Below are 24,172 nucleotides of genomic sequence, written 5' to 3'. Positions count from 1 at the left end.
CACATGTGATGAGCCTATATGAGAACGATGTTACTATCCCAAGTAATGGGTCCAGACTGCAGCGCACAGCTTTGTCTACAGTATCCAAGAGCTGCATCCTCACACCCCAAACAGGGAATCATGGCACTCCCAGCAATCCCTTGTCACTTTTTACTTGTTCGGATAATTAGACAGGAGCGGGGAGATATAACGTCAGAAAAGGTTTCTAACATTTGCTATGCTAGTGTTGAATCGACATGTACATCCTACATACACATTAATTGCCGGAGGTCCACCATAATCCAAGAGGAGAATCGAGCGGCCTGGCGTAAAGGGGGGTTGGGATTGGGGGGTGGGTTCCGAATAACTTCCAAACACGTTCAGGTATCTCCTAGGCCAAGCGGGGGAAATAAGACGCTTGCAATCATGGGGGTTCACGCCCCTTTGCCTCCCATAAGGAAATCAAACTGCGTTTCTGTTCTCTTCTTAATTGTGCTCTGCTATTTTCAAGACTGGCTCGCGAGATGGTTGGCCGCCTGTCGAAAGAGTTAGTCATATAAGCAAAGAGGCATACATGCAGTCCTCAAAGGAAATCCACTTACCCTTTCCAAGTTGTAGTCATACTTCTCCAAGGCGAGAATGGAGTCCTCTCTTGAATAGCCCATGCTGGTGAGGTTCTTTAGGATCGGGTCATCATGCTCGCCGGTGTGTGTGAGGGCTCTGCCAGGGGTTGGTCGAGTCTCTTCTGTAGGAGGTGCAGGAGCAGGAGTAGCAGCAGCAGCAGCAGCATTTGCTGTGGGGTTTGCATTCGCGTCACTCGGTGAGTCGAGACTGGCAAAGATGGCATCCCAGTCTTGTGTATCTGGAGCCGCTGCTGGGCTCTTCGACGCCGCACCAGCATTCCCACCAGCGGCCGGGTTTGGCGACACTGATCCAAAGTCGTAGCTGCTCTCTTGTCCAAACGCAGTAGATTCTGTCTTAGCTTGGCTGGGTGGCGGGCTGCTGTCGAAGACCGGGTTGAAATCGTCCAGGCCAGATCTAGAGATTGTCTGGAAGTCATCATCGGCGGAGCCCTCTTTGGCATCTTCCAGACCCTCAAACTCGTCATCAAGGTCGTCAAAGGAGGACTGAGCTTTGGGCTCCGGGTGTTGCGCAGTCGCGGGCGCTGGGGCAACGTCAGCCTCCGATGTCTCGGGGGAAGCAGGCGCCGCAGCAGGAGCTTCGGGGATAGGCGCAGGAGAGGCCGGGTCCTCAATGGCAGGAGGAGCAGCCGCAGCCACAGGTGCAGTCGGAGAAGTGGCATCCTTGGGCTCCATGGGAGGTTCAGTCTTCTTGGCTTGAGGAGACGCCGGGGCGAAGTCGTCGTCAAAGCCGCCCCCCTCACTGGCAGTGTCCGAATCGTCGTCATCGTCGTCGCGATCAAGCTCGGAGATGGGTGGGAATTCAGAATCAAAAGCTGAGAAGGGTTTGGTTGTGTCAGTACCGGATTTGTCAGAATTATTGTGCGCGCTGGTAAAGCTTGCAAATGCATCATCGAAATCAGCCTTGGCGTCGTTCGGGCCCATTGCTGCAAATGGGTCAGAATCCGCCGCAGCGCTGCCTGTCGCAGCCGCTCCTGCTGCCGCACCTGCTGCCACTCCTGCTGCCACACCCGCGGCTGCAGCTCCGTTGCTCGAGGGCTTTGCATCACCTTGAGCCGCGGGCTCATGGAAGCTCGCAGTTGAAGTGGATGCCGTGCTCTGACCCGTAGCCGTAGGCTCCAGGGGGAAGGCTCCAGGCAGGGAGTTTGCCTGGGGAGTCTCAACATCGCCCTCAGCTCGAGAAGCAGGCGGCGAAACAGCCCGAGAAGAGCTCAGAGATTCATTTGCGTCGCCAAACGGCAGGAAGCTCGAACTGATCTGTCTAGACTGCGGAGGAGCAGGAGGCTCAGCTGCAAGGGTAGCTTGCCTGCTGATAGCAGGAGGCGTGGAAACAGGAGGTGTCGGAAACGAGCCCAAGCTAGCGGTCGACGCACCTGTGTGTTGCGGGTTGAACGAGGTAGCAGGCGGTGGGGTACTGGCAGAGCCTACGGGAGGAAACGCTGGCCCAAAGACATCGTCAAAGGACTTGTCACCACTCGAAGGCTTAGCAGGTGGCGGCGAAGTGAAAGTACCCATGATATCAGTGCTACCTGTCCTCTTGAAAAAGGGATTGTTTCCACTGGCGGTCGAGGGCGTTGGGCTAGCTACTTGAGCCGACGACGCTACAGGAGAGCTTGTGTTCACCTGGCGAGACAACTCCTCGTTGCTCTTGTGAAGATCAGTGATCTCAGTTTGAAGCTTGTCACGCTCACCCTCGTTAGTTGTCAACTGCTTCTTGTTGATAGCAACAAGTCCCTTTTGCTGCCGCGCCTCGGATTTGAGCTTCTCGATCTGGGGCTTGAGCTGAGCGATTTCTGCGTTGAGGTTGCGGATTTTCTCCTTCAGATTGGCATTCTCTTGTTGATCAGCTTGCAGTGCGGCGTACACTTGCTGGTGCTGCGTCTGCAAGTCTCGGTAGGTGCCGTCCAACGTCATGCATTCGCCTTGTAGCTTCTTCGTCTCGTTTCTCGAGGTATTGAGCTGCACCTGCAAAGATTCGACGTCTTTAGCTTCCTTCTCATACATGGTACGGAGTTGGGCCAGGCGGTGCTCAAAGTTCTTCTTCTGCGAGTTGGCTTGGTTCAGCTCATTCTGAGTTGTCGTGCGCTGACCCTGAACTTCCTGCATTTGCTTGGACAGAGAGCCGACCTGGTTCGACAGGTTCGCAAGCTCGGCCGTCTCGTTCGTCAACTTCTTGCTGACCTCAGGGTCACCGTCTCCCAAAAGATCTTCGGACGCTGAGGGTGCAGGGGGGCGACCGGAGTTAGAATCTCCTGTGTTGTGAACTGTAAGTCCACGGCCAAAAGAGGAAGAGGGCACAAATGGCTTGAACTGATTTCCGGTAGGCGACGGTCGGATTGGGGAAGAGGGTGCTAGTACAGCGGAGCCGGAGCCGAACGGATCGTTCGCATTCGAGCCACCAGTAGACAGGGCAACTTGCGCAGGAGCGGGTGCTGGCGGTGTATCGAGGCCGAACAAGTCATCGAGAGCAGACTTCGGGGCGGGGGCGGGAGCCGGAACCGGAGCCGGAACCGGAGCCGGAACCGGAGCCGGTGCCTGGGGTTGGGGCGGGGGAGGAGCATCAAAGGGAGAGCCTGAGGTCTGAGGGCGGGCCTGCGTTCGTAGGCTAGGCGGAATGAGGTTGGGTGGTAGGGATGCCGGGAGGGAAACAGTGCCGTCGCGTCTTGTTCGCTGCTGACGGATCAAGTACATGGCAACGGCGAAAGTGTCTCTATTCAAACGCCCCTCGGAGTTGATGTCTGCGAGATCCCAAATCTGGGCTAAAGCGTCCTCGGGGAGGTTCGATTGACTGAGAAAGGGGACGGCCTCCTCACCAGTGATGAAGCCCTTTTGAGTCTTGTCCAAGTCGTTGTAAAGGACGTCGAAGCGTTGCTTATCGTCGGGAGTGACCAGCCAGTCGCTAACAGGAGCGCCAGTTGTCTGCGCAGTGATGGGCGGGCGACCAAGGGGGCTGCCAGCACGATACTGGGCCGTGCCACTGAGTTGTCGCGGAATTGCGGAGATAGGTCCAGTTGCGGTGGGTGATTGCCTGGGAGCGGGAGGTCCGCGTCGAGTTGCGGCCTCATAGAGAGGTGCTGGGAGGATATTGGGCAAGCCCCTAAGAGCACCCGTCTTCATGGATGTGAGCAGATGCATGGCAATGACGAACTCGGTCAGAACCAATGCTCCGCGCTGTTCGGTATCAGCCAATTGCCAGATTCTGCCCAGCACCTCGGTCGGCAGGCCCGATTTCTCAAAGATGGACTTGGCCGCGTCACCGGGCAAGAGATTGCCTGCTTGCAGCGGCTGACGCTCGAATAATCCAGAGTATTGGTTGACCTTCTCAGGTGTGAGAGGAGGGATTCTGATGGATCCACCGCCAGTGCCTTGGGCTTGTAGAGCGGCAGCGGGCGGAGGTGTAGGAGACGCGAGACCTGCTGGAGGAGGCATGCCATCGAAACGCGGCAAAGGTCCTGGTTGGAGGGCTATCTCAGTCGTCGGCTCACGTCCAGCTTGGCAGTGACCGATGAGTCTCAGCACCAGCCCAAAGCCTGCTGGCGTCAAAAACCCCCGGTTCTCCTTGTCTGCGATCTGCCATATCTGCAGTCGTTGATGTCAGCTATCGTCACCGTTTCTCAGGTATTGGCTGTCTCCTTACCTCTCCCAGTACTCTTGAGTCAAGTCGAGTCTTCTCAAAGAACTTGACAGCGGTTTCACCCGTGACAACTCCTACGCTTTCGGTATCGGCTTGGCGGAACAGTTGGCCATAGAGACGTTTCTCTTCGGGGTTCAGGTTCAGATTCGGCGCGGCTATGATACACGGTTGTCATCAGTACGCTGGATCTTATCCATTCCGGCCGGCGCGCAAGCGCTACGTGTAATCGCGCACTCACCAGCATCGACGCCCTCGGCAGACATCTTGGAATATCAAGGCTCCTTGCAGTAGGAGCTACGAGTGTTGCGCGGCTTGAGGTGGCCCAGGTTTGGTTGATTGGCGGAAAGGTCGGTCGGTTGTCGTCAGTTTTGATGCGGCCTCCGGGGGGTTGGGGGCTCGATTGACTCCGGTTCTATCAACCGGGGAAACAGCACGTTAGAAACCACAAACACTGACGAGGAAAGATGGAAACAGTTTGAAGTTACCTTGTGCACAGATGCTGTGCCCGGATCCGTTATCTCAGAGAGAGAGAGATGTAACAGGACGTATCTCGTGTTTGGACGTTGGTTCCTCCCAATGTAATTAGGTAGCGAACAGCAGGAGGTCGATTGTGGACGGCTGGGGGGAACTGTTGGTCTCCGCTGGCAAGTCGTCAGGCTGGCTAAGGTAATTCGCATGCCAAGCCACCTAAGCGTGCTAAGGTACCTCTGCCTTGAAGAAGTAGGTACGTACTTTAGCTCCCGTCTGTGTCGACCAGCGACCTGCACCGATGCGCCCCATTTTAAAGCTCAGGCACACTTCCCATTGCACCCCCATCCGCATTTGACGCATCCGACTCCTCCGCGCCGTGCTTCCGGTGTCACTGCATCCCGTCTGCTTCCATCCGACCTTGGGTTCCATTGTCTAGAGCATTTCGAGCATGATTGTGATTGTATAATGGAGTAGTTTCAGCTTACATGCCATCGATAACAGAGCTCCAAAGCTTACATTTAGTCTCCCATGAAGCCCTGTCTTTACACCATGTAATAGCCATTGAACTGAATAAAATGTGAAATACTTACCCCAAGGTACGGATACTCCAGGTACAAATACGTAGCATCACACATTCCAAAGCTTTTGAGGTGATTCATCCCCGTGGTATTAAACTTGGCTATTCTTTTCTCACTCTAACAACTGAAGTAAACACGCCTTTGGCCCCGTAGGACAGCATCATTGCAAACATCCATGACACCAAAGTCTGCGCCCCATAAAGAATCGGGGTTGTTGCTGCGCAACTTGATCCGCATCCAATCGCCAGGATATACACATCTTAGTACTCAGCCTCAAGACCCTCCTCGCCCTCGAGGGAGTCGGCAGCAACCTCCTCGTAATCGCGCTCCAGAGCAGCGAGATCCTCGCGAGCCTCGGAGAACTCACCCTCCTCCATACCCTCACCAACATACCAGTGGACGAAGGCACGCTTGGAGTACATGAGATCGAACTTGGTTGACAGGGCGGACCAGGCCTCAGCGATGGCAGTGGTGTTGGAAAGCATGCACCTGTCATAACTGTCAGCGACATACATTCTCACATCTTGAGATATCATGGCAGAACTTACACAGCACGGCTGACCTTGGCGAGGTCACCGTTGGGCACCATCTGGGGAGCCTGGTAGCAGATACCAAGCTTGAAGCCAGTAGGGCACCAATCGACGAATTGGATGGTACGCTTGGTCTTAAGGGTAGCAACAGCGGCGTGCGCATCGTTGGGGACGACGTCACCGCGGTACAGCAAGCAAGTGGCCATGTACTTGCCGTGGCGGGGGTCACACTTGACCATCTGGTTGTTGGGCTCGAAGCAAGACATGGTCATCTCTTGGACAGAGTTGGCCTCGTGGGCGGCCTTGGCGGCCGAGATCATGGGCGCGTAGGCGACCAAGGGGAAGTGAATGCGAGGGTAGGGGACCAAGTTGGTCTGGAACTCGTTCAGATCGACGTTGAGGGAGCCGTCGAAGCGGAGGGAGGCGGTGATGGAGGAAACGACTGCGGGTCACTAGTCAGTATCCCATATCTCTGGCAAGAAGCGCTTTATAATTGTTGTATAACTTACCTTGCGCAATGAGGCGGTTGAGGTTCTCGTAGTTAGGGCGCTCAAGACCCAGGTTGCGACGGCAGATGTCGTAGATGGCCTCGTTGTCGACCATGAAGGAGCAGTCGGAGTGCTCGAGGGTAGTGTGGGTAGTGAGGATAGAGTTGTACGGCTCAACAACGGAGGTGGCGGTCTGAGGGGCGGGGTAGACGCAGAATTCGAGCTTGCTCTTCTTTCCGTAGTCGACAGACAGACGCTCCATGAGGAGAGCGCCGAATCCAGAGCCGGTACCACCACCGAATGAGTGGAAGACGAGGAAGCCCTGGAGACCAACGCAGTTGTCGGCGACACGGCGGACCTTGTCGAGAACCTGGTCGATGAGCTCCTTGCCGACAGTGTAGTGGCCACGAGCGTAGTTGTTGGAGGCATCCTCCTTGCCAGTGATCATGTGTTCGGGGTGGAAGAGACCGCGGTAGGGGCCAGTGCGGACCTCGTCGACGACATTGGGCTCAAGATCGCAGTAGATAGCACGGGGGACGTACTTGCCCTGGCCTAGACACATTCCGTTTGATCAGTACGATGCTCAACAGATGATTGGGGGGTTTTGTCAGGTCAAACCATACCAGTCTCGGAGAAGAAAGTGCTGAAGCCATGGTCGGGGTCGGCCGCCTTACGCTCCTCGGTCAAGTATCCATCGGGCTGGTGAAAGAGTTGCACGTTAGAATGCTGGACTGAATGAAGACAAGGCGTGTCGAAAGCTTACCTGGATACCGTGCTCGAGGCAGTAAAGCTATGAGAGGTTGAGAATTAGTTTGTTTTCGTTTAGCTGGCGGTGCCGAGTTTTGTTTTCTTCGAGTATCGGGTTGACAAGTGGATTTCAACAGCCGACTCGGCGATATGGGGATATCGAGCAAACACGAGAAACATACCTCCCAGCAGGAGTTGGCAATCTGGCAACCGGCCTGACCGACTAAGCAAAGAAGTTAGCAAGTGTTCAAAGGCAAAAGACCAAACAGTGGTTATGATAGGGGATTGCCGCAGGCGCATCTTGTAGCTGGGGGCGAGGATGCGGTGAAGGCGGACGCGTGGGGTCGGAGGATCAAAACAAAAGTCGGATCTGCTTACCGTTGATGCTGATGACCTCACGCATGTTGGCGGCAAGTTGTATGAGGGTATAGACAAGCGACTGAAAGAGGAGAGCGAAGAAGCAGGACTCGAGGAGGTGAGAAGCAAGCAAAAAATGTCGTCTTTGCAGCTATCACGAGAGGATGTCGGACAGGAGGTTGAAAAGGTTAGGTTAGGCCTGGCAAGTGCAAGGGGAAGGAATAATAGGTGCTGGGCTCGTGCTTGTGTCTTTTGGGTGGTGCAGTGGTGGACTGTGGACTGCCAACTGATGGGATGGGTGCGGTGCTTGCTGGCAGGACCGGGGCGCGGAGACCTTGGGACGTGAGGTGAGGTGGGACGTGGGACGTGGGACCGGGTTCCTCAGGTGGTCAAAAAGTTGGGGTGGGGTAGGAAATTTGGTGCGCCAGGGGCCGTGCAGCGAGTCCAGCGAAGTTTTGTTGATATGAACGGGCCCGAAATGGTAAGCGCGTCTGCCCACGTCTGTTGTCGTTGGCGATGCCGTCCAATGGCAAGAGCGCACGACGGAAGGCACCGGGGATGTCTTATTGGCCCCCTGAAATTCTGAACGGGGGGACTCGGCAGGTACAGGGCAGCCTTTGGGTACGTATTTCGGAACCTGGGAAACATTGGAGAACTCGCTCTGCGGGCTAATCTGCCATTGGCAGGCAAGGTTCACCGCACTTCGCTGGCCCCGAACATGCCCTGCTAGGAAACTTGCCTTAGCACGCTTAGGTAAGGCCTTCTGATATTCCTTAGGTAGGTAGGTTGCTTGTAGCGTACTGCACGGCGTTGTACCTTTAGTGACAGTTCGCAGTGCAGGAAGTGAAGGAGCAGAATCCTTTTCAGTCATGGAAACAATTCGTTCGCACTAACACACAGTACTCCGTACACTCGGGAAAACTTACAGGCTGGGTTGATGTTGATCCAATCTTTCCTCGGCGTGTTCCACGACGGATAGAAATGGGGACCCCAGCCGGGCCTATCTACGTTCATGTATGGGTACCTAAGCACCAAAGAAACTTATCTTGGGCAACCCAAGAATTGAACAGCCGTTGAAGAAACAGTCCCGTTGTCCATTGGGCGAAGTGACTAATCGATGTACCCGTAGACGAGGCTATAGGTCATTGGAGGGTGGTCCTCTTCTATGTGGCTCCGAGGTTATTCTCAACGGCTTTCAATGTACGGGGTTCAAACTCAGGTTCAGAGACTGGCGGCTGAACCCAAACACAAGAGTCCCTTCCATCCGGAGTCCAAGGGAAAGTCAATTAGTAAGGCGGGTTCCGCAAATCACCAGGCTCCAGGAATCCTCAATCGCCGAGTGGAAACAGGCCCCATCGGCGAACCGTAGTGGCGGTAATAAAGCAGCAGCCTGGCGTTATCCAATGCCAGAATGGAGTTCGATAAAAACGTTTGTTGTTTCATGCGTTGGTAAAGCAGAAGCCTAAGATCTAAGACAGGAGAGGAGAGACAAAAAAAAAAAAAAAAACCAAAGGCATCTTGTGAAAATATTGCTAGTAGCCTGCAGGGCAATAGGTACCTTACTGTGGTAGGGTTGAAGAAAGGTAGACCAATGTTCCATCCTCCCAAGCGTCCCAGGCAGTCCCCTCATCCACCCAGGCCTGTCTCACACTCGGCTCACCGAGTAATCCCTACCTATCTAACAGCTTTACTCAACTACATTGCTGATCACTATTGACCACCACCGACACATCTCATCACAACAAAAGTAGCCCAGGCAGCCGGTTAACTCCTCGAGGCTTCCGGATCCCTCACAACTAGAACCTGCTGCCTCGTCGATTACCTAGCCAACAAACAACCATGCGGCTAGCTTTCATCGCCGGCCTCGCGTTGGCCTGCTGCCTCAATGTTGTTCGGGCCAATACCGAAAAGGTCATATTTCTTGGCCCCGAGACGGTCAATGTTCCGGCTACGCCACCGACACTCGATGATCTTCGTTTAGAAGTCCTCACGCCCGATGAGTGGTCCAAACGGGTGCAATTGCCAGCGTCCTTTCCAACTTCGGACTCTCCTTTGGGGACGACGTCCTGGCTGCTGCTCACAAACTTGACCCAAGGTCAGCGTTATGAACTCCGAGTTTGTTGGTCGGCCACGGTACGTTATTTGGTAAACCCTTGTTATTATCTGGCATTGAATGCTTATTATATACAGCAACCCACTGCGTTCGCGCTCGATGTCTTTGAGTTGCCCGCCGTATGGGATACTCCGAAACTCATCTCGTCATTGGCAACTTACGCATTCTCGCGTCAATCTGATCAAGACGATGCCGGCACACACAAGGCCTCGCAAAACAGAAACCGAGAGCAGGAGAATTCACTACTGTTTCTTCGGGTTTCAGCCTCGGCAGACTATTTCACAGACAACGACACACTCATGGCCCAGGTCGAGCCCGTCAGCGTTGACCTAATCCTCGATCCGTTCTTGTTCAATGTTTTGTCACGATCCTTGGTGCCTACCGTCGCTTACGTCGTCCTCGTGGCGGTTTCGGCTTGGTTCCTATCTAAACGCATTCTTGCTTGGATTCAACCGGTGCTCGCCGCTGAAGGCCAGTCCACGGAAAAGAAGAAGAGGCTCTGAGCACGTAACTGATGCAACGCGTCGCCTTCTCCATGCATTCATCTCTTGCTCAAAAAGAAAGGACCTCTAACGACAGTAATTCCATTGGGTACAAAAAGCCCCCGCGTCTTGCTTCAAACAATATCCAAGACTAGTCTCACATCCCCCATCCTCAAACAGCAAGGTGTGCACAGGAGGGGACTAAATCCGCTTTACCTGCCAAATTGGCGTCCCATGCGTCATTCTTGAGCACATCTTACTAGGGAAAACGAACGGCTAGGTGCGACAACCCATGTGTACTGTTGACGTCGAAAGCCGCACCAAATCCCACTCGGCTACGGGAGCACTCTTTGAATAAAGTCTCATGACAGACATCTAGTAGTGGTTACCATAGCTGGGTTGGGAAGGCTGGCCGCCGTACGAGGGTTGGCTGGAATATCCTGCTCCAGTCTGAGGGCCTTGTGGACCGCTGCTATAGGTGGCCGGGTTATATCCTCCATATTGTTGTTGTTGTTGTTGTTGTTGTTGTTGTTGTTGCGGTTGATGCTGCTGTTGTTGCTGATGTTGCTGCTGGTGCTGGTTTGGCTGGGCTCCATAGCTGGACTGCTGACCATACGAAGGGGCACCACTGGAGGGGGGAGGGGGGTATGATTGAGTATGGGACTGCTGAGTCGGTGCGCCGTAGGAGTTGTTGTGATGAGGTTGGCCTTGGTTTGGCGGAGGGGGGTACTGGTTGGGAGGTGGAGCATATGACTGCTGCGAATGGTTCTGGCCCTGATTCGGCGCAGGAGAGTGGTATGAACCCCCGGCCGGAGTAGATGAGTGCTGGTTGTGCGAAGACGAACCAGGTGGCTGGTAAGAAGTAGGAGGAGCCTGGCCGGTGTAGCCTCCAGAAGCATTGTTGGAGTACCCGAAATCGTTGTTGCCCTAGATGCTCAAGTCAGTCATGCGCCTCGGAGTGTATTGTGTGCCTTCTGACATACACCGTGACTCTGCTTGTTTCCACCAAACATGGTGGCAACGCCACCCATTAAAGATCCAGCCAGACCACCTTGTTGTTGATGACTCGAGGACTGGCCACCATGGTAGTTTTGCGACTGGCCCTGCTGAGACTGCTTCCCGCTCGACAGCAGGCTTGAAGCCAGAGAGCTGCCAATCTTGCCCAGTGAACTCTTGCCGCCCCCGCTACTCCCGTGGCTGTTATTGTGCCCCCCGATACCGTTCATCAATTGACTGGCAATACCGCCGAAAGGGCTTGAACTGCTTTGGTTGCCGGAAGAGGAGCCGTGGTTCGAGTTCTTGCCGCTGCCAAGAAGCGCATTCATAGCCATGCTCTGGGGAGAGACTCAAGTCAGTAATCGTATTCGAGTACAGATCAGGAACAAAGCAGCCGGCGGAAAACGCGCGGGTAGCGTATGGGGAAGGAGTGGGAAGGGTCGCATGAAACGTACACCGAGTCCGCGGTCTCCTGTCTGGCCGTCGATGCCCCTCGTGCTGGTGGTGTCGGGAGGCATAGAGGGGTTGACGGGTTCGAGGGTGCCATCGGCGTGCTTCACCGTCTGGCTGCCGTCAGGATGGGTGATGACCTCGGGTTGAGGAACACCATAGGGGTGGTCGGAAGGTTGAGCAGGTGTCGCGCCGGTGGGCGCGGCATCAGTCGGGGTTTCCCATTGCGAGACACCCGTGGAAAGCTGCACGAAGTAGTACTTCTTGCTCGCACCATCCCACTGGGCAATCCAACCAGCAGGAAGATGGGGCGGGGCATACGTGGGGCCCTCGGCGCCCGGTGAGGTTGGCCCTGCCATAGGAGAGGGATACAGAGGTCGTCGTCGAGTCGGTATGAGGCGCAAAGGAGACCCAGAGGGCGGCGGATATGATGCTACGGCTGGAGGGGATCGCCAACAATGGACGTGTGGTGTTGACAGAGACTAAAAGTGGCGGGGAAGGACGACGGTGCGGTATTGATGAATGGAAGGCAAGTTAAGGTCTGGATGGATACCGTCCAGTACGGGTACGGGTAGGTGGTGGGCGTATCGGCACTAATACTTCGCACAGGTGGGTGGCTCCAGAGTACAGGCAGTGCAGACGGACTGGACCACAGAGGGCAACCCGGGTTTAGGAGCCCAGGGTCTTATAAGGTAGAGTTCCGTTGCCAAAGGGAAGGGGTGGTGTCCATCCGTTCATTGCTGCTGCGCTCTGACTGACTATTTACCCATTTTCCACAAAGCCCGGACGATATGTTCAGCCACCACATGGACTGACACAGGCACAGACAAGACTCGAGTTTGTCGTGAGAGGGGCAAGAGTATGACAACCGCTTCAGGGCTGGCTTGGCCATGGTATGTGACTACCTTATCTAAAGGTAAGGTGGGCAAGGTTCCTTTGGTGACTGGTTTGCGGTAAACATTGAGGGGTTATGGTAAGGATAACCTGGAAGATGTCGAGGATGGCGGCAAGGAATTGGTCCTCACCTCACGGAAAGTGCCTACCTTACCGTGAACAGACTTCTATCCTCAGTACCTGACCTCATGGCAAGCAATAAGGTAGCCAAGCGCCTGACCTAGCCAGCGTTGGGCGACAAAAGAGCACTGCCAGAAGTTGGACAGTTGGACAGTTGGACATGGAAATGAACTGCCCCGGTTCTCTCAGGTTAGGTTGGGCGCCGGTGGAGTCGGGTTTGGCTGGGGCGTGGCAAAGCGACTGCGATTGCGACCATCTACTGCGTGTGACTACCTTACCTTCCTGCGCGGATTCTATATTCCTCTCCTACCAGGGTTTCCATTTACAGAGAGAGAGGAACACAGTAAATCTCACAGCCTGCAAGATATCGCTGGATTGCACCTGCCTGGTTTTCGTCTTCGCCATGGAAGGTGACGTCGGCTCAACACAGCCCCAGCAGAGTTGCTGAACGTCGCGGCTTGGGCTAAGGTAATCCTAGATGTATCCGACCACGCAGCCACAGTCCACGCATTTGCAGTGAGGTAAGGTACCTTAGGTGGGCGGCCTCTGAAGCTTGGTTCTCGTCGCAGCTGCCCACCTGAGTTAGCCCGGCCAGCAAGCCAGGTCTACCTACATCTCCAGTACACTAGCCACATGTGGCTTTCACGGAAAGTGGCTTGAAGAGCGTCTTTCCCAGACCGAGGAATTCCCGACCATCAACACCCAGTCATCAGCAATTACCTTAGATATCGGAACACCTTCTATGATACCGAGAAAGACCCAGCCGGAGATGTGATAGACTGTCTCTGGCGGCAGAAACATAGATGAAGAGCTCCCGTTTGGTCCAAGAAACAAGAGACTCAGATCTGCAAATACTCGCAGAAACAGCCTTCTTTGCAGTTTCCATATCGACTCCCTACTTGGATCGTGACGTGGAGCGTTGATGGGTGCTGGGATTGAAGGCAGTGGAACTAAGGGGCTGTTGCAGCAGGACGTAAGTGAGTCGACCTTGTAGTGTCAAAAAGTTATCGCTCGCTGACTTTGTCATTCCGATCGTCCAGCGCCGCCAACTCTCTGGAGTGTAATTGGCCTTGTAAAATATGCGCCAAAGAGTCTTGGTGGGGCGTTCGATGAGATCTCAATAACCACGTCATTCCAGGTGATGGCCAGTTTCGTCCATATGATTTCAAGATGCCCGAAGGAGGCAATTTCATTGCTCCGGGGTCGTCTATGATATGATTATCTGCCAAGGCTTTACCAATCCCTCATCTCCGGTCGTAACCAACATCTCTTCGACCCCCTTCCTCTCCGATCCTGCGTCGTATCGTTTGCACCATGTGATGTGGTTGATCTCGTACGGGCCATGAGCATTCGGCACCTCTGCCGCAACACGCCACTTGCTCGATCCCACAGGTACATCACCCGGCTTTGCATCCTCGATAACTTCATTTGTCTCCATCGGTACGACATCCCCGGTATCGTCTGCCTTGACTTCCTCGCTCTCGTCCTCTCGGTACACCGCGATAATGCTGTCGCTCCCCGTACTGGCCACCAGCCCCGTCGTCGCACTCCACGTTGCCGAGTAGATATCGCGTGTGTGTGCCTTGGGTAGGATCGCCGTGCACACCCATTCTTCGCGCAACGATCGCCGCATTGTATTCGGAATGCCTCCCAATCCACCGCCGATGCCTCCACGGCCACCCGTCTCGTTCTCCTCGTCCTCGACTTGCAGCATCCATATCCGTATTGTCTGGTCGGCCGAGTAACTGAGTAATCTTGGAAAAGCGCCGTCTTCTCTCGGTTTCTCTTCCCATTGCACACCCCATACGGTGCCCTCATGGCCCTCCAGCACCGACACGCAGACCCATTCTCCGTCGCCATCCTCGCGCCATATACGCACGGTGTTATCGTAGCTGCTGCTTGCGAGGACGTCGGCGCTGTATCTCCTCCGCGAGTTGCGTCCCGGCACGTCAGGGCACCATGCGATACCCTTCATATCACCGTTGTGCTCATTCAGCACGGCGACCGTCTCCCACTCGTCATCCCCTTCGGTGGCGCCCACATCCTCCCATATCCACACCGTTTGGTCTCTACTGCACGTGGCAAGGTATGCGCCGGACGGCGCAAAGGAGACGCCCTTAATCTCTGAATCATGGCCTTCAAGGACGAGAGTGAACTCCCAGTCCTTTTCACCGTCGCTATCCGCATCGTCGAGGGGGCGACGCGCCGCCTTGCTCAGGTCGATCTCGAGGGGTTCTGCGGCGGCGGCGCCGTCACCGGAGAATGGGAGTTCACCGTCCCAGCGCCAAAGTCCGGCGGTGGAATCAAAGCTACCGGTGACGAGGCACAGCTGGTGAGGTGGAAGATTGGGTTTCCAAGCTACCGAGCGGATGGAGCGGGTGTGGCCGCCGGTCAGGGAGCTGTGGGAGGAAAGAGACGAGAGCGAGAATATCTTGACTGATTTGGAATATGCGGTCGCAATGAGTGGAAGCGTGGGGTGAGGTACAGAGCACCAGGCGCGCTCGTAGAGATCGGGTGTGAAGGGCGTGAGAGGGAGGACCTGGACCGCCGTCTTCGGCGCCTCAGCCGACGGACTCATTTTGATGGCGGGGTTGTTGTGGGAGGTAGGGAGGTTTCGATGGTGCTTAGAGAGATTGTAGGCGCTTCGGATGCAATCGTGGACAAAAAAACTACTGAATTCCGAAAGACAGTATCAGGATTTTGTGATAGACCGGCACATTGGATATCGCCTATCTCAAGGTACAATTCCTCAAAGAGTCTATTGCATAAGGTGTGTATGGGTGCAATTTGTTACGGTGCAAGATTATCAACCGCTATCAGTAACGAGATACGGACCTGATGCTGAGTGATGCAATCAATACCCCTCCACACCCCGGCGGATTTTTTTACATTGGACAGCGGGCAGTTACTGGGGGCAATGTGCCCCGCGTTGCTTGGGGTCCATGCCCGGGCACGACAGTGATTCGGGCAATCATTGTTCCTAGGCTTGAAGTACCTAGCCCCGTCGCGTGCTCAGAACGGAAGGCCCCCACCGTGTTCAGACCCGGACAACGGCCCCATTTATCGGGTCCATGTCCGTGTATCTCCGGGACCTTTCCGTTCTTGTCACCTTCCACTATTATGTGGACTCCGTGGATGGAATTAAGTCCGCGACTAGCCTCTTGATCTACCCATCGCGGAATTCTCAAAGCAGGAACTCGAGTTGCCACTTTCAGTCTTTCAGTGCTTCGAAGCCAAGGCAGCTTGGGCATTGGAGACCAACCCATCCTTTTCTTGACCATCAGACCAATCTCAATGACTTGGCTGTACGACCGGAGGCGGTCTTACACAGATAATACTGAGACTGGTGGCACATTGAGAACGAATAGATGAACATTGTCAGGCAAGCAGGTAGTTCATTTACTGCCGGCCGTCCTTCCTTCTGCTGAGCCACGGATGAGTTCCACATGTCTAGACAGATAATAAACAAGCTTTTCCTCATTGTGCAACCACGACCTTGGAGTTGTCACGGTTTCAAGCAACAGTACTCACCTTGAAATGCCCTCGGAAGCAATCACTACGCCTGGACTCTGCTGCCTATCTTCACCCTTCTCTTGTCTCTCATAGGAGTAAGGCAAAGATGAGAGGGAACAATCGGCTTGATGGGGACTCTGAAAGGTAGTGGAGGACAGACATGTCTCATACCTCGTCTCTCAACATCTAGCCTCGCAAGCAACCCAGGACGCCCACCGTTGGACTACATGAGTCAATGTGGGTGGTACATTGCCTTAGCAGTGCAAGACAATCAGTCGATCTCTATTGTTCGATACGTCAAAGAGAAGCGGCCCGTTACACTGACAATGACATCGAGTACCTAGTCCAGATATTGACGTGGGGACTGATCAACCATCAGGTCATGTAGAGCAACTAGGCGGTAAGCTAGACTTCAGCCAGCCAGACACCAGAAGAGATGACATCTAGATCGTAAACGGAAAGCGAAATCCGAACCCGAACCCTAAATCTTTCCCCCGCCGAACGTAGAGAGCTGGCGTACCGACTTGTCCTTGCTGCTTTCTCTGGTCAGCTGTCGTCCGGTGTGGTGAAAGGGGCATACATCAACTTTGGGTCGTCCAACTGACGATCGTTCAGACGGCCGGGGCATCCGGGGCCATCCAGAATTCTGTGCCCTCCGTCGGCTGTAGCCAGTCTCGCACCATCCTGTCGCTAGCTCAGGGGACAGACTCTTGGATGACCACACTTTTCTTGAAGAATCGGATCCGATGGCTGGCGGAAGACTATTATGCCTCTGAACCGCTCCGAACATCAGTCGCTCGTAGGCTTCACGCCTCCAGTTCGGCAATCTCCAGATCTGGTTGGTTATCATCCCAATTCGACTAGATGCCACTTGTCATGGTGAGTACCTTTCAACTAGAAGAAGCTAGAAGAGAAAGCCCTGTGCACACGCAACACCAACAAAGTTCCGCCCTTGCCCATTCCGTCAGCTTCCCTCAGATCTAGCGCGATCACATCTGGAAAGGGGACCCGCTGGCAGTCCAAAACGTCGAAGGTCGATAGATTCCCTCAGGGTCAGGAAATGTACCGGCCGACTAATTGTAACAACCACATGGCAGAAGGGGGGCATCAAATCCACGTTTTAACTACTAGTAGTCTCCAGGCTTAGTGGCGTATGCTCACCGGCTGGTTAGCCGAAGAAAGTAAGCAAACCCTAACTACTTTTGCGATTGTCGAGTTCGGTCACTACGACAAACAATCCAACTTGTTGCCAACATGGAAAGTCAGTCAATTTCGGAATGGTCGTAACATGGCACGGCGCGTCAGAGCCGGGCGTTGGATGAGCATTCCATGGATACCTTGTACGTAGTAGGTATCCGGTGGGTGGTCGCTCCTCTTGGAAACATCGATCAGCATCTTATAAGTAGGGGTGAATAAGCGAGGTCAAAGTGGTAAATGGAGAAGTGACAGACAGAAATGGAGAACACGGAAGAGTGACGCAAGGGGGTCCTGACGAGAAGCATGCGGCCTGCCGCCCAGTATGCTGGTAGTACTACCTTTTGCCCAACTGCAGCTGAACCGCCAACCAAGACATTGGAATCAGCATGCCTCTTTAGTGGACTCTGTAATACGTCGTCACGTCGTGTCATCCGCCATGGCCTTTTCTTTTCTCTCTCCCCCTACGTCTTCCTTCGCTCCGGCTCCGTGTCGGCCACATCGGCCAAAGAGGATCACTGGCTAGGACCTATTAGCCCGTGTAATGTCATTAGAACAAAGACCAAGGTTCGGCGGAACCTGAACGATGGAAATCTGAGCGGCGAATGTCTCCTCTGAATGGTCAAGGTTGGGATGAACTGCTGCGTCTGATGATGCTCTCAAGAAGGGTCTTCAACGGCAGATTTTCTGCATCCAGAGGACAATTTCACTTCGATCGTCAGCAGAAGTGAGAGAGAACGAGGCCACTTCGAGTCAAGTAGCAGAAGTTGACTTGCAGGGATGTTTAGCGGAGCGACAGAATTCGGACGTCCTTCTTCATCTAAGCAAGCGTAGTTCTGTAGGCTCAAACGAATCGTTGCTCGCGGACTCCCGCTCCCTTACCTCTACCCTTCCGAAGTTCTGGTGTTTCCCCGGAGCTAGGGTCACAACAAGGTTCAGGGTCGAAGAAACTATGTATCCGTAGCGGCATGGCGTATGTAGATGCCAAGCTGACGATGCACCCCTTGCACTCTCATCACCATCTACTGCGTTATTGTCGTGCTGCGTAGGTTAGGTTACTGGACGCTCAGTCGAATAGCCCTGTGTGTTGTTCAAGAGGGGGGGTGAGCGGTGACGGTGGGCCATATTTGCATCCATGGCGCTCACTAGTGCAAGTTTGGTGTAATCCAAGTCGATGCGGAACCCGTGTGTTACCAAAAAATCGATACCGTCAAGCCTTCGGCGGCCGCCTCTTCCTGTCAGACTAAGCAAGAAAGACCCTAAGGCAGATGTAAACTTCGCGACCCCAGTGACGAAACCAAGTCACAGACGACTCGCAAATATTCGAGTTGTTGGACTTGAAAGGGGACTGGGATTCAAAACTGGCCTACCTAGGCTATGTGGCTACCCCCCCGTTGAAACGATATGGATCGAAGCTAACACTTGACGTGTCGGGGAAGCGCAGCTAACGCAGTACGATGGTTGGCTGAGAGATTGGCGACTCGTATAAAGTAGCTGCACAAACGCGCTCTTCCGGGTGTGTGGGCTTAGCTGAAGCCTCATGCTGCTCGATGGAAAAAAAGAAACATGAGTTGGATAAGCGAATCCCACCCGCAGAGTACCGTATTGATGCCCATACATTACGTCTCGGTTTAGCGAATGAGCTTCTATCGCGGGACTCTTCAGAAAGCTCACAGCCGGATGATACTCTCCAGTTCCGACCTCGCATCGCCCGGGCCCCCTCCCCTGGTTTCCGTCCGCAGGGATGAGTGCAGATCATCCTGCCATCTCCCGTCTAGATCATCCCAACGACCGTCGGCGGCATGCGCAAAGCCTGATTGCTCTGGAAAGATTCAGAGTCGACGGAAGTTGTGTTCTTGCGGGAATGCCTCCCGAAGTGTGGCTTTTGGTTTATTGTTAGGCGGGAGGTACAAAATGTGTTTTCTTGCGTGCTTCTCGCCTTGGGGCTGGTCGTGCGGCCTAGAACCGCGCCCAAGCTAAGTTTCCCGAGCCAACCGTTGACTCGAACTCGCCGAGCCGTGCAGTAGAGACTAATCGGTTTAGTCGGCGCCTCCCAGGCAAAGGAATACTCGTGAAAGTCACCTCGGTTGAACAAGACGCTGGATTTCTCCTCAATCAAGGGCGAGGAGTGGACCGCCAAATTCCTCCCTTGACCCTGCAGTGTCTCTCATGCCGCTGGCCACCGTCGTCTCGACGTCTCGAAGTCCAACAGTCCAATGATGTATACTCCGTACATTGGTAGTGGCGGGGTACTTGGTCCCGGTACTGATGTTGGAACTTGGAAGGCGTCTCTTCATGCGTGTCTACGACATGTTCCATGTGGCGACCAGCTAGCTGAAAGGCTTGCCAATCCCTACGTTGGGCTAGCCAGAAGTGGCTGAAGTGCCGTTTCTTCTTCCATGTCTCATGGTATTCAAGTGGAGATTCGCATAGGTTAAACTTCTGTCTCTGGTTTCAAACTCACCGTCCAAGTCAAGACGGTCGTCACGGAACACAGTCGAGCAATGATTTCTCTTTGGAGCAAAAGAGCGGCCAATTTCGAGGAGGGCCACACCCCTCCCGACCCGCTACGACAAATAGCTCATCGCACACTAAGGTAGGTCGTCACGAAAAGCAGGTGACCGAGATCGAAGGTCCGAGCTAAATAACAACCAACGTTGTTCGCCAACTTTTGGAGTAGACTAGAAAGAGGCTTGTTCTGATCTTGATCGGCTAGGCTGCCCTCTACCGACGAACCACCGCTTCTCGATCCACTCGAGGTCGATCAGCTCAGACCAGCCAGGAACACCCGGCCCTTGGCCAAGCGTGGCATAGGTACACCGGCCGAGTCTAGCCTCGTCCTCCAAGCTGGAGGCCCAGGAATAGCTGCTGGTCTTCGTGCCCAGTAAGGGTGAAGAAGAGAAGAAAGGTGGGAAACATGACCCCAAGCTAGTCCTTCATGAGAACTACACTCCGTGTCAGTGGGGATGCGTTGCGAGGATTGCCCGTTGTCGCGCCTGGAGCATCCGCCAGTCTTGTACCGCCATTTCTTGTCTTACCCTGACACCCTTGATATATGTCTTCAACGGGCCCCAAGCCGTTCACAGGAAGCACGCAACCATATTCCCTCTTAGCTTGGTCAACGGTCTTCTCATTCCCCGGCCTACCACGCGAGTTGAGAAGTATATCAGTGAGCCGCCGGTTGACCGTCGAGGTCAAAGAGAGACATTCCAGAACGACACGATATTAGGTGGACTTTCTCTCATGTTGCTGTCAAGATGCCCGCAACGACCGAGGACTTGTTCGCAGAGTACTACGGACAGGTGGTTCCAAGAGCCTTCAATGGCGGCTTCATCACTCTCAGCTTCGCCGTGAGCTTGATCGGCGCCGCTTCCACGCTTGAACTTCTCAACAGACGAACTTCACCCAAGGGCAAATTCAACCAGTACGCACCGTTCACGAATTCACCCCGTAACTCTTGGCTTACACTAGAATAAACAGCCTGCTCCTGGTCAGCGCTGCGGTGACGATGGGCGGTATTGCAATCTGGTGCATGGTACGTCTCTTGCCCTCAACAGCTCGCCACGTCTAACACGCCTCCAGCACTTCATCGGAAATAGAGCCATTGACTTGGCCAACGGAGAACCAGAGTTGCAAATTGCATATTCGAGCGGCTTCACAGCCTTGTCTTTCTTCGTCCCTATTGCCGTACTTCTCGCTGCATTTGTTGCCGTCGGTATCAACAATACCGTTTCTTGGTGGCGAGTCTGCATCGGAGGTGTTTTGGCTGGTGCTGCAATCTGCGGAATGCATTATCTCGGAAATAACTCCATCGACAACTACATCTGCATCTACAACCCGATAAATGTTGTTGGTGCGGCACTCATCGCGGTCGCTGCTAGCATAGTGGCTCTCGCCCTCTTCTTCGTCTTCCGCGCAGCCTGGACGACATCCTGGTGGAAACGAGCTGCTTGCTCTGTCGTCTTGGCTGGGGCAGTCTCTGGAATGCATTGGTGTGCTGCCACAGGTACCGAGTATCAACTCGTTCGTCTCAACGTTGGAAGCAACGAGCTATCCCGCAACACCACCGTAATTGTCGTTATTTGTTTGGTGAGACGATGTCTTCCATATCCATTTTGATAGAGAGTCCGAAGTGCTGACCATTTGACTAGTCCATCGGTGCCTGCTTCGTCATGGGCGGAACAGCCATTTACACTGCCCGTATCATGAGGCGCTATGCCAGCAAGGCTCAGCAGGTCGTTCTCGCAGCTGCGGTCTTCGACAAACACAACCGCATTCTTGTCAACCCCGATGGTCTGATTCCTACAGAGAAGATCACCGACACATTCCTCGAGAAAAATCCTAGCGACAACTTTAGCATCGCCCACCCCTTATTCTTGTGGATGTTCCAGGCGTCGCGGAATTGGTCTGGTATCTCGACCCTTATTGGGGGAATGACAAACCACCTTGCTCACCTCCCAAGGCGTGGCCGCGACCGTGACTCCCGCGCCGGCATCCAACTGATCAACGAGTATGGCGAGTTGATAGAGAATTACGACGTTATTTTCCGCGAGCTCTTTTGCGTTGCGGCTGCTGGTCTCGCAGAGAAGATGAAGGAGCATCTGACATCTGTTGGACTCTTGTGGGACGAGATCTTGCCGACGGGTGCGAGTGGAGAGCGTCCTGGACATGAGACGAGCAGCCAACAAGATGTCGACACCATTCTGAGACCCGACGGCTCCCTAAGGAAGGTCGAAGCTACTAGTAACAGTGACGATCTTGCGGAAAAGGGAATCGGCCGCCGCAAGGCTCACGAATTCGGGCGGGGTTCTCTCATGTTCTTGGTGCGCCGAGTGCAGACTGATCGAGAGATTGAGAGACTCGAGGCTGCCGGCTACCGTTTCGCAGAGCTCCGCCAGGTGAGCAACATCATCGCGTCTAGCATGCAGATCCAGTCGAGGGACCTGGCAACGAAGCTACAGAACATGGCTTCGTACGTCAACGACAACAACCAGCTTGAGCCCGGCGTACATGTGGGCTTCTTTGGCATTCGCGCTCGAGTAGGTAGTTATGGGTTCGACGTTGCTGTTCGCAAGGGGGCCCGACACCTACTACCCAGCGTGCAACTGCCCATCGACCGAGTCGAGCCCTGGCATCTGAACTTTCTCCAGCAGCTGGACCGGCTAACAACGCTCGGCGTGAGTAGAAGGATTGCTTCTATGAGCAACCTGGGCACGCGAGAGATGCTCTTTGCAACGCAGTTGACCGAAAGTCTCGACGCGTTGAGAACTTGGATCGACGATCCGATCTTCAATGAGGCCATTCTCACCAGCACCGTGGTCACTCTACCTGCAGGCGCAGGCGAAGGCTCGGCATTACAACCGACAAGCTTGATCGCTTTCCGCTTGGTTATCCCGATTCACGTCATATTCTCCAGCCCCAAGTGCGATTTTGTTCCGTTGAACTTTTTCAAGGTCCATCAACTTGTCGGTCGAGACGCATCGCGGCATCTTGCCTTTACTCAGTCGGTGCATCGCGAGCTGGCACCGGTCGTCCAATCTGTGCCGCTCGAAAAGCCTAGTCCGGCCATGGCCAAAGACAGGAAGTTCCGCTTCCCGTCGCGTCTTCGTAACCTTGGTCGCTTCGGCCTGTCGCACCCCGCTGACTCGGAAGGGAATCCGATCCCCACAGCTCTTGGACGCTCTTCATCGAGGACGAATTCGAATGCATCAAGCTCGACCCTCAAACTCTGGACAGGTCGACGAGACAGTGACCCCATGTCACCGGGCACTTCGAGCTTCGATGGGCCGCCTCCCACGTACTCGAACAACGAGGCAGCAAACCAGTCCTCGCCGTTTGGGGGCATCATGGTGTCAGAAGAGATCCGTGTCGAGATTCACAAAGCCGACGAAATGTCCCACACCGGGTCTCACGATGTGGGTGTTTCCAACCGAAGAACACCGACGATGCTAGGCAGAAGAGCCAGCGATAACCCCGGAAACATGGCCGGCAGCATTGGCGGTGACCAGACGGTGGCCGTAAATGACGACGGTCGCGGTCCTAGTGCGAACGGCAGTGCCATTGAGATGCGAACACTACAGGTGGCTGAGGTGAGAACCAACGTTCATGCTGGCGGCGGCATGCAGAGTTCGAATGTTGAGGCGGAAAGAATAAATGATGTACCGACGTTCGTCGACGAACTCTTCACCATTGCCATCGAGAGCCGATAATCATTTTGGAAAAAAATAATAACACCAAGGTTCTGAAGTCGGAGTTTTTTGTGTACTTGGTGTTTTGGACGAAGGCAGGTAGCATGGCTAGATACCCAGATTTTTATGCAATGTATAAGTAGGCAAGCGACAGATATGATAACCATTAATTTATGAGGAGCTGTGAGGTTCATTCAAATCGAGATGTCAAGGTGTTTCTACTACAACAACGTGCCCCTTACCCAACGCTCTGGGAGGTCGATTCTTGAAAGCCCGCCCCGGGCATATTAAAGTGGACCTAAGTGGGCGCGAGTAGGCCCGGGGAGAAAAGGGGCCTGCCTGCCACCCGACCTCTTGCCCGAACGCCGGGCATTCCATTGGTACTGGCTAGGTACATTAGGCTTCCTCATCCAATGGAAGGTATCCGTATTACGGAAAGTACCTAGGTCTGTGTTCGGAGTAGTGTTGACCACCTCACCTTCCGTCGGTCTTTCCTGCTATTAATGTACCTCAGGATGACAAAGGGAAGAAGGAGCTCCCGGGTAGAAACCTGCCCAGTGTCAATAGACAACATTTTGGTTTTACATCATCTAGAAAATAGGAAACCATGAACATTTTACTGTTGAATATGCCCGCCCTTGGGCTGCAACTCATTAGGTCTGCCACTGAGAGTGTTACCGCCAATAATACCCCATGCCTCTTGAAGGGAGATGTCTGACGGTAGGTACCTTAGCTAATAAGCGTACTGCGTAGAGTGAGGGAGGTACGTAAGGCAAGTGGAGGAAAGGTAAGTGCCC

At 54.2% G+C, this 24,172-nt stretch overlaps 6 protein-coding genes across 6 annotated transcripts; 2 read left to right on the top strand and 4 right to left on the bottom strand.

Moving 5' to 3' along the window:
* Window positions 1–10: 10 nt before the first annotated feature.
* Window positions 11–4,881, bottom strand: BDP81DRAFT_479520 (UBA/TS-N domain-containing protein). The gene is made up of 5 exons (XM_060594889.1): window positions 4,740–4,881; window positions 4,493–4,666; window positions 4,258–4,409; window positions 582–4,199; window positions 11–515 (listed from the first exon to the last, which is right to left on the bottom strand). Exons 2-5 carry the CDS (start codon window positions 4,515–4,517, stop codon window positions 486–488), a joined length of 3,825 nt encoding a protein of 1,274 aa, XP_060448226.1. The 5' UTR covers window positions 4,518–4,666; window positions 4,740–4,881; the 3' UTR covers window positions 11–485.
* A 487-nt stretch (window positions 4,882–5,368) lies between these two features.
* Window positions 5,369–7,765, bottom strand: BDP81DRAFT_369431 (tubulin alpha-B chain). The gene is made up of 7 exons (XM_060586587.1): window positions 7,447–7,765; window positions 7,251–7,291; window positions 7,085–7,111; window positions 6,945–7,020; window positions 6,343–6,873; window positions 5,852–6,275; window positions 5,369–5,792 (listed from the first exon to the last, which is right to left on the bottom strand). The coding sequence occupies exons 1-7, from the start codon at window positions 7,469–7,471 to the stop codon at window positions 5,564–5,566; spliced, it is 1,353 nt and encodes a 450-aa protein (XP_060448225.1). The 5' UTR covers window positions 7,472–7,765; the 3' UTR covers window positions 5,369–5,563.
* A 1,499-nt stretch (window positions 7,766–9,264) lies between these two features.
* On the top strand, window positions 9,265–10,041 carry BDP81DRAFT_313857 (uncharacterized protein; the record flags this gene model as incomplete). Its single annotated transcript, XM_060583937.1, has 2 exons — window positions 9,265–9,558; window positions 9,616–10,041. 2 exons carry the CDS (start codon window positions 9,265–9,267, stop codon window positions 10,039–10,041), a joined length of 720 nt encoding a protein of 239 aa, XP_060448224.1.
* Window positions 10,042–10,218: 177 nt separating this feature from the next.
* On the bottom strand, window positions 10,219–11,912 carry BDP81DRAFT_180491 (uncharacterized protein). The gene is made up of 3 exons (XM_060582275.1): window positions 11,472–11,912; window positions 11,004–11,354; window positions 10,219–10,947 (listed from the first exon to the last, which is right to left on the bottom strand). Exons 1-3 carry the CDS (start codon window positions 11,823–11,825, stop codon window positions 10,396–10,398), a joined length of 1,257 nt encoding a protein of 418 aa, XP_060448223.1. The 5' UTR covers window positions 11,826–11,912; the 3' UTR covers window positions 10,219–10,395.
* Window positions 11,913–13,553: 1,641 nt separating this feature from the next.
* On the bottom strand, window positions 13,554–15,211 carry BDP81DRAFT_180459 (WD domain-containing protein). The gene has a single exon (XM_060582274.1). The coding sequence runs from the start codon at window positions 15,056–15,058 to the stop codon at window positions 13,688–13,690; it is 1,371 nt and encodes a 456-aa protein (XP_060448222.1). The 5' UTR covers window positions 15,059–15,211; the 3' UTR covers window positions 13,554–13,687.
* A 4,768-nt stretch (window positions 15,212–19,979) lies between these two features.
* On the top strand, window positions 19,980–23,489 carry BDP81DRAFT_180388 (uncharacterized protein). The gene is made up of 4 exons (XM_060582273.1): window positions 19,980–20,611; window positions 20,668–20,722; window positions 20,770–21,276; window positions 21,339–23,489. Exons 1-4 carry the CDS (start codon window positions 20,445–20,447, stop codon window positions 23,394–23,396), a joined length of 2,787 nt encoding a protein of 928 aa, XP_060448221.1. The 5' UTR covers window positions 19,980–20,444; the 3' UTR covers window positions 23,397–23,489.
* The last annotated feature ends 683 nt before the right edge of the window (window positions 23,490–24,172 follow it).

Source organism: Colletotrichum phormii, assembly GCF_030913505.1.
Source record: "Colletotrichum phormii strain CBS 102054 chromosome Unknown BDP81scaffold_5, whole genome shotgun sequence".
NCBI classification, from domain to species: domain Eukaryota; kingdom Fungi; phylum Ascomycota; class Sordariomycetes; order Glomerellales; family Glomerellaceae; genus Colletotrichum; species Colletotrichum phormii.
The sequence above is the reverse complement of the archived record's forward strand: the minus strand, read 5'-3'. Positions and strand labels throughout refer to the sequence as shown.

Bases quoted from the DNA above. Each gene is read 5' to 3' on its own strand.
- BDP81DRAFT_479520 (XM_060594889.1), bottom strand. From the start codon at position 4,517: ATGTCTGCCGAGGGCGTCGATGCTG. The intron at 4,200-4,257 runs GTAAGGAGACAG...CAACGACTGCAG, and splicing joins ACTCAAGAGTACTGGGAGAG to ATATGGCAGATCGCAGACAA. The intron at 516-581 runs GTAAGTGGATTT...CTCTTTCGACAG, and splicing joins ATGACTACAACTTGGAAAGG to GCGGCCAACCATCTCGCGAG.
- BDP81DRAFT_369431 (XM_060586587.1), bottom strand. From the start codon at position 7,471: ATGCGTGAGGTCATCAGCATCAACG. The intron at 7,292-7,446 runs GTAAGCAGATCC...TTCTTTGCTTAG, and splicing joins TGAGGTCATCAGCATCAACG to TCGGTCAGGCCGGTTGCCAG. The intron at 6,874-6,944 runs GTATGGTTTGAC...GAATGTGTCTAG, and splicing joins CACTTTCTTCTCCGAGACTG to GCCAGGGCAAGTACGTCCCC.
- BDP81DRAFT_180491 (XM_060582275.1), bottom strand. From the start codon at position 11,825: ATGGCAGGGCCAACCTCACCGGGCGCCGAGGGCCCCACGTATGCCCCG. The intron at 11,355-11,471 runs GTACGTTTCATG...GTCTCTCCCCAG, and splicing joins CAGGAGACCGCGGACTCGGT to AGCATGGCTATGAATGCGCT. The intron at 10,948-11,003 runs GTATGTCAGAAG...TTGAGCATCTAG, and splicing joins GAAACAAGCAGAGTCACGGT to GGCAACAACGATTTCGGGTA.
- BDP81DRAFT_180459 (XM_060582274.1), bottom strand. From the start codon at position 15,058: ATGAGTCCGTCGGCTGAGGCGCCGAAGACGGCGGTCCAGGTCCTCCCT.
- BDP81DRAFT_180388 (XM_060582273.1), top strand. From the start codon at position 20,445: ATGCCCGCAACGACCGAGGACTTGTTCGCAGAGTACTACGGACAGGTG. The intron at 20,612-20,667 runs GTACGCACCGTT...TAGAATAAACAG, and splicing joins CCCAAGGGCAAATTCAACCA to CCTGCTCCTGGTCAGCGCTG. The intron at 21,277-21,338 runs GTGAGACGATGT...CCATTTGACTAG, and splicing joins TAATTGTCGTTATTTGTTTG to TCCATCGGTGCCTGCTTCGT.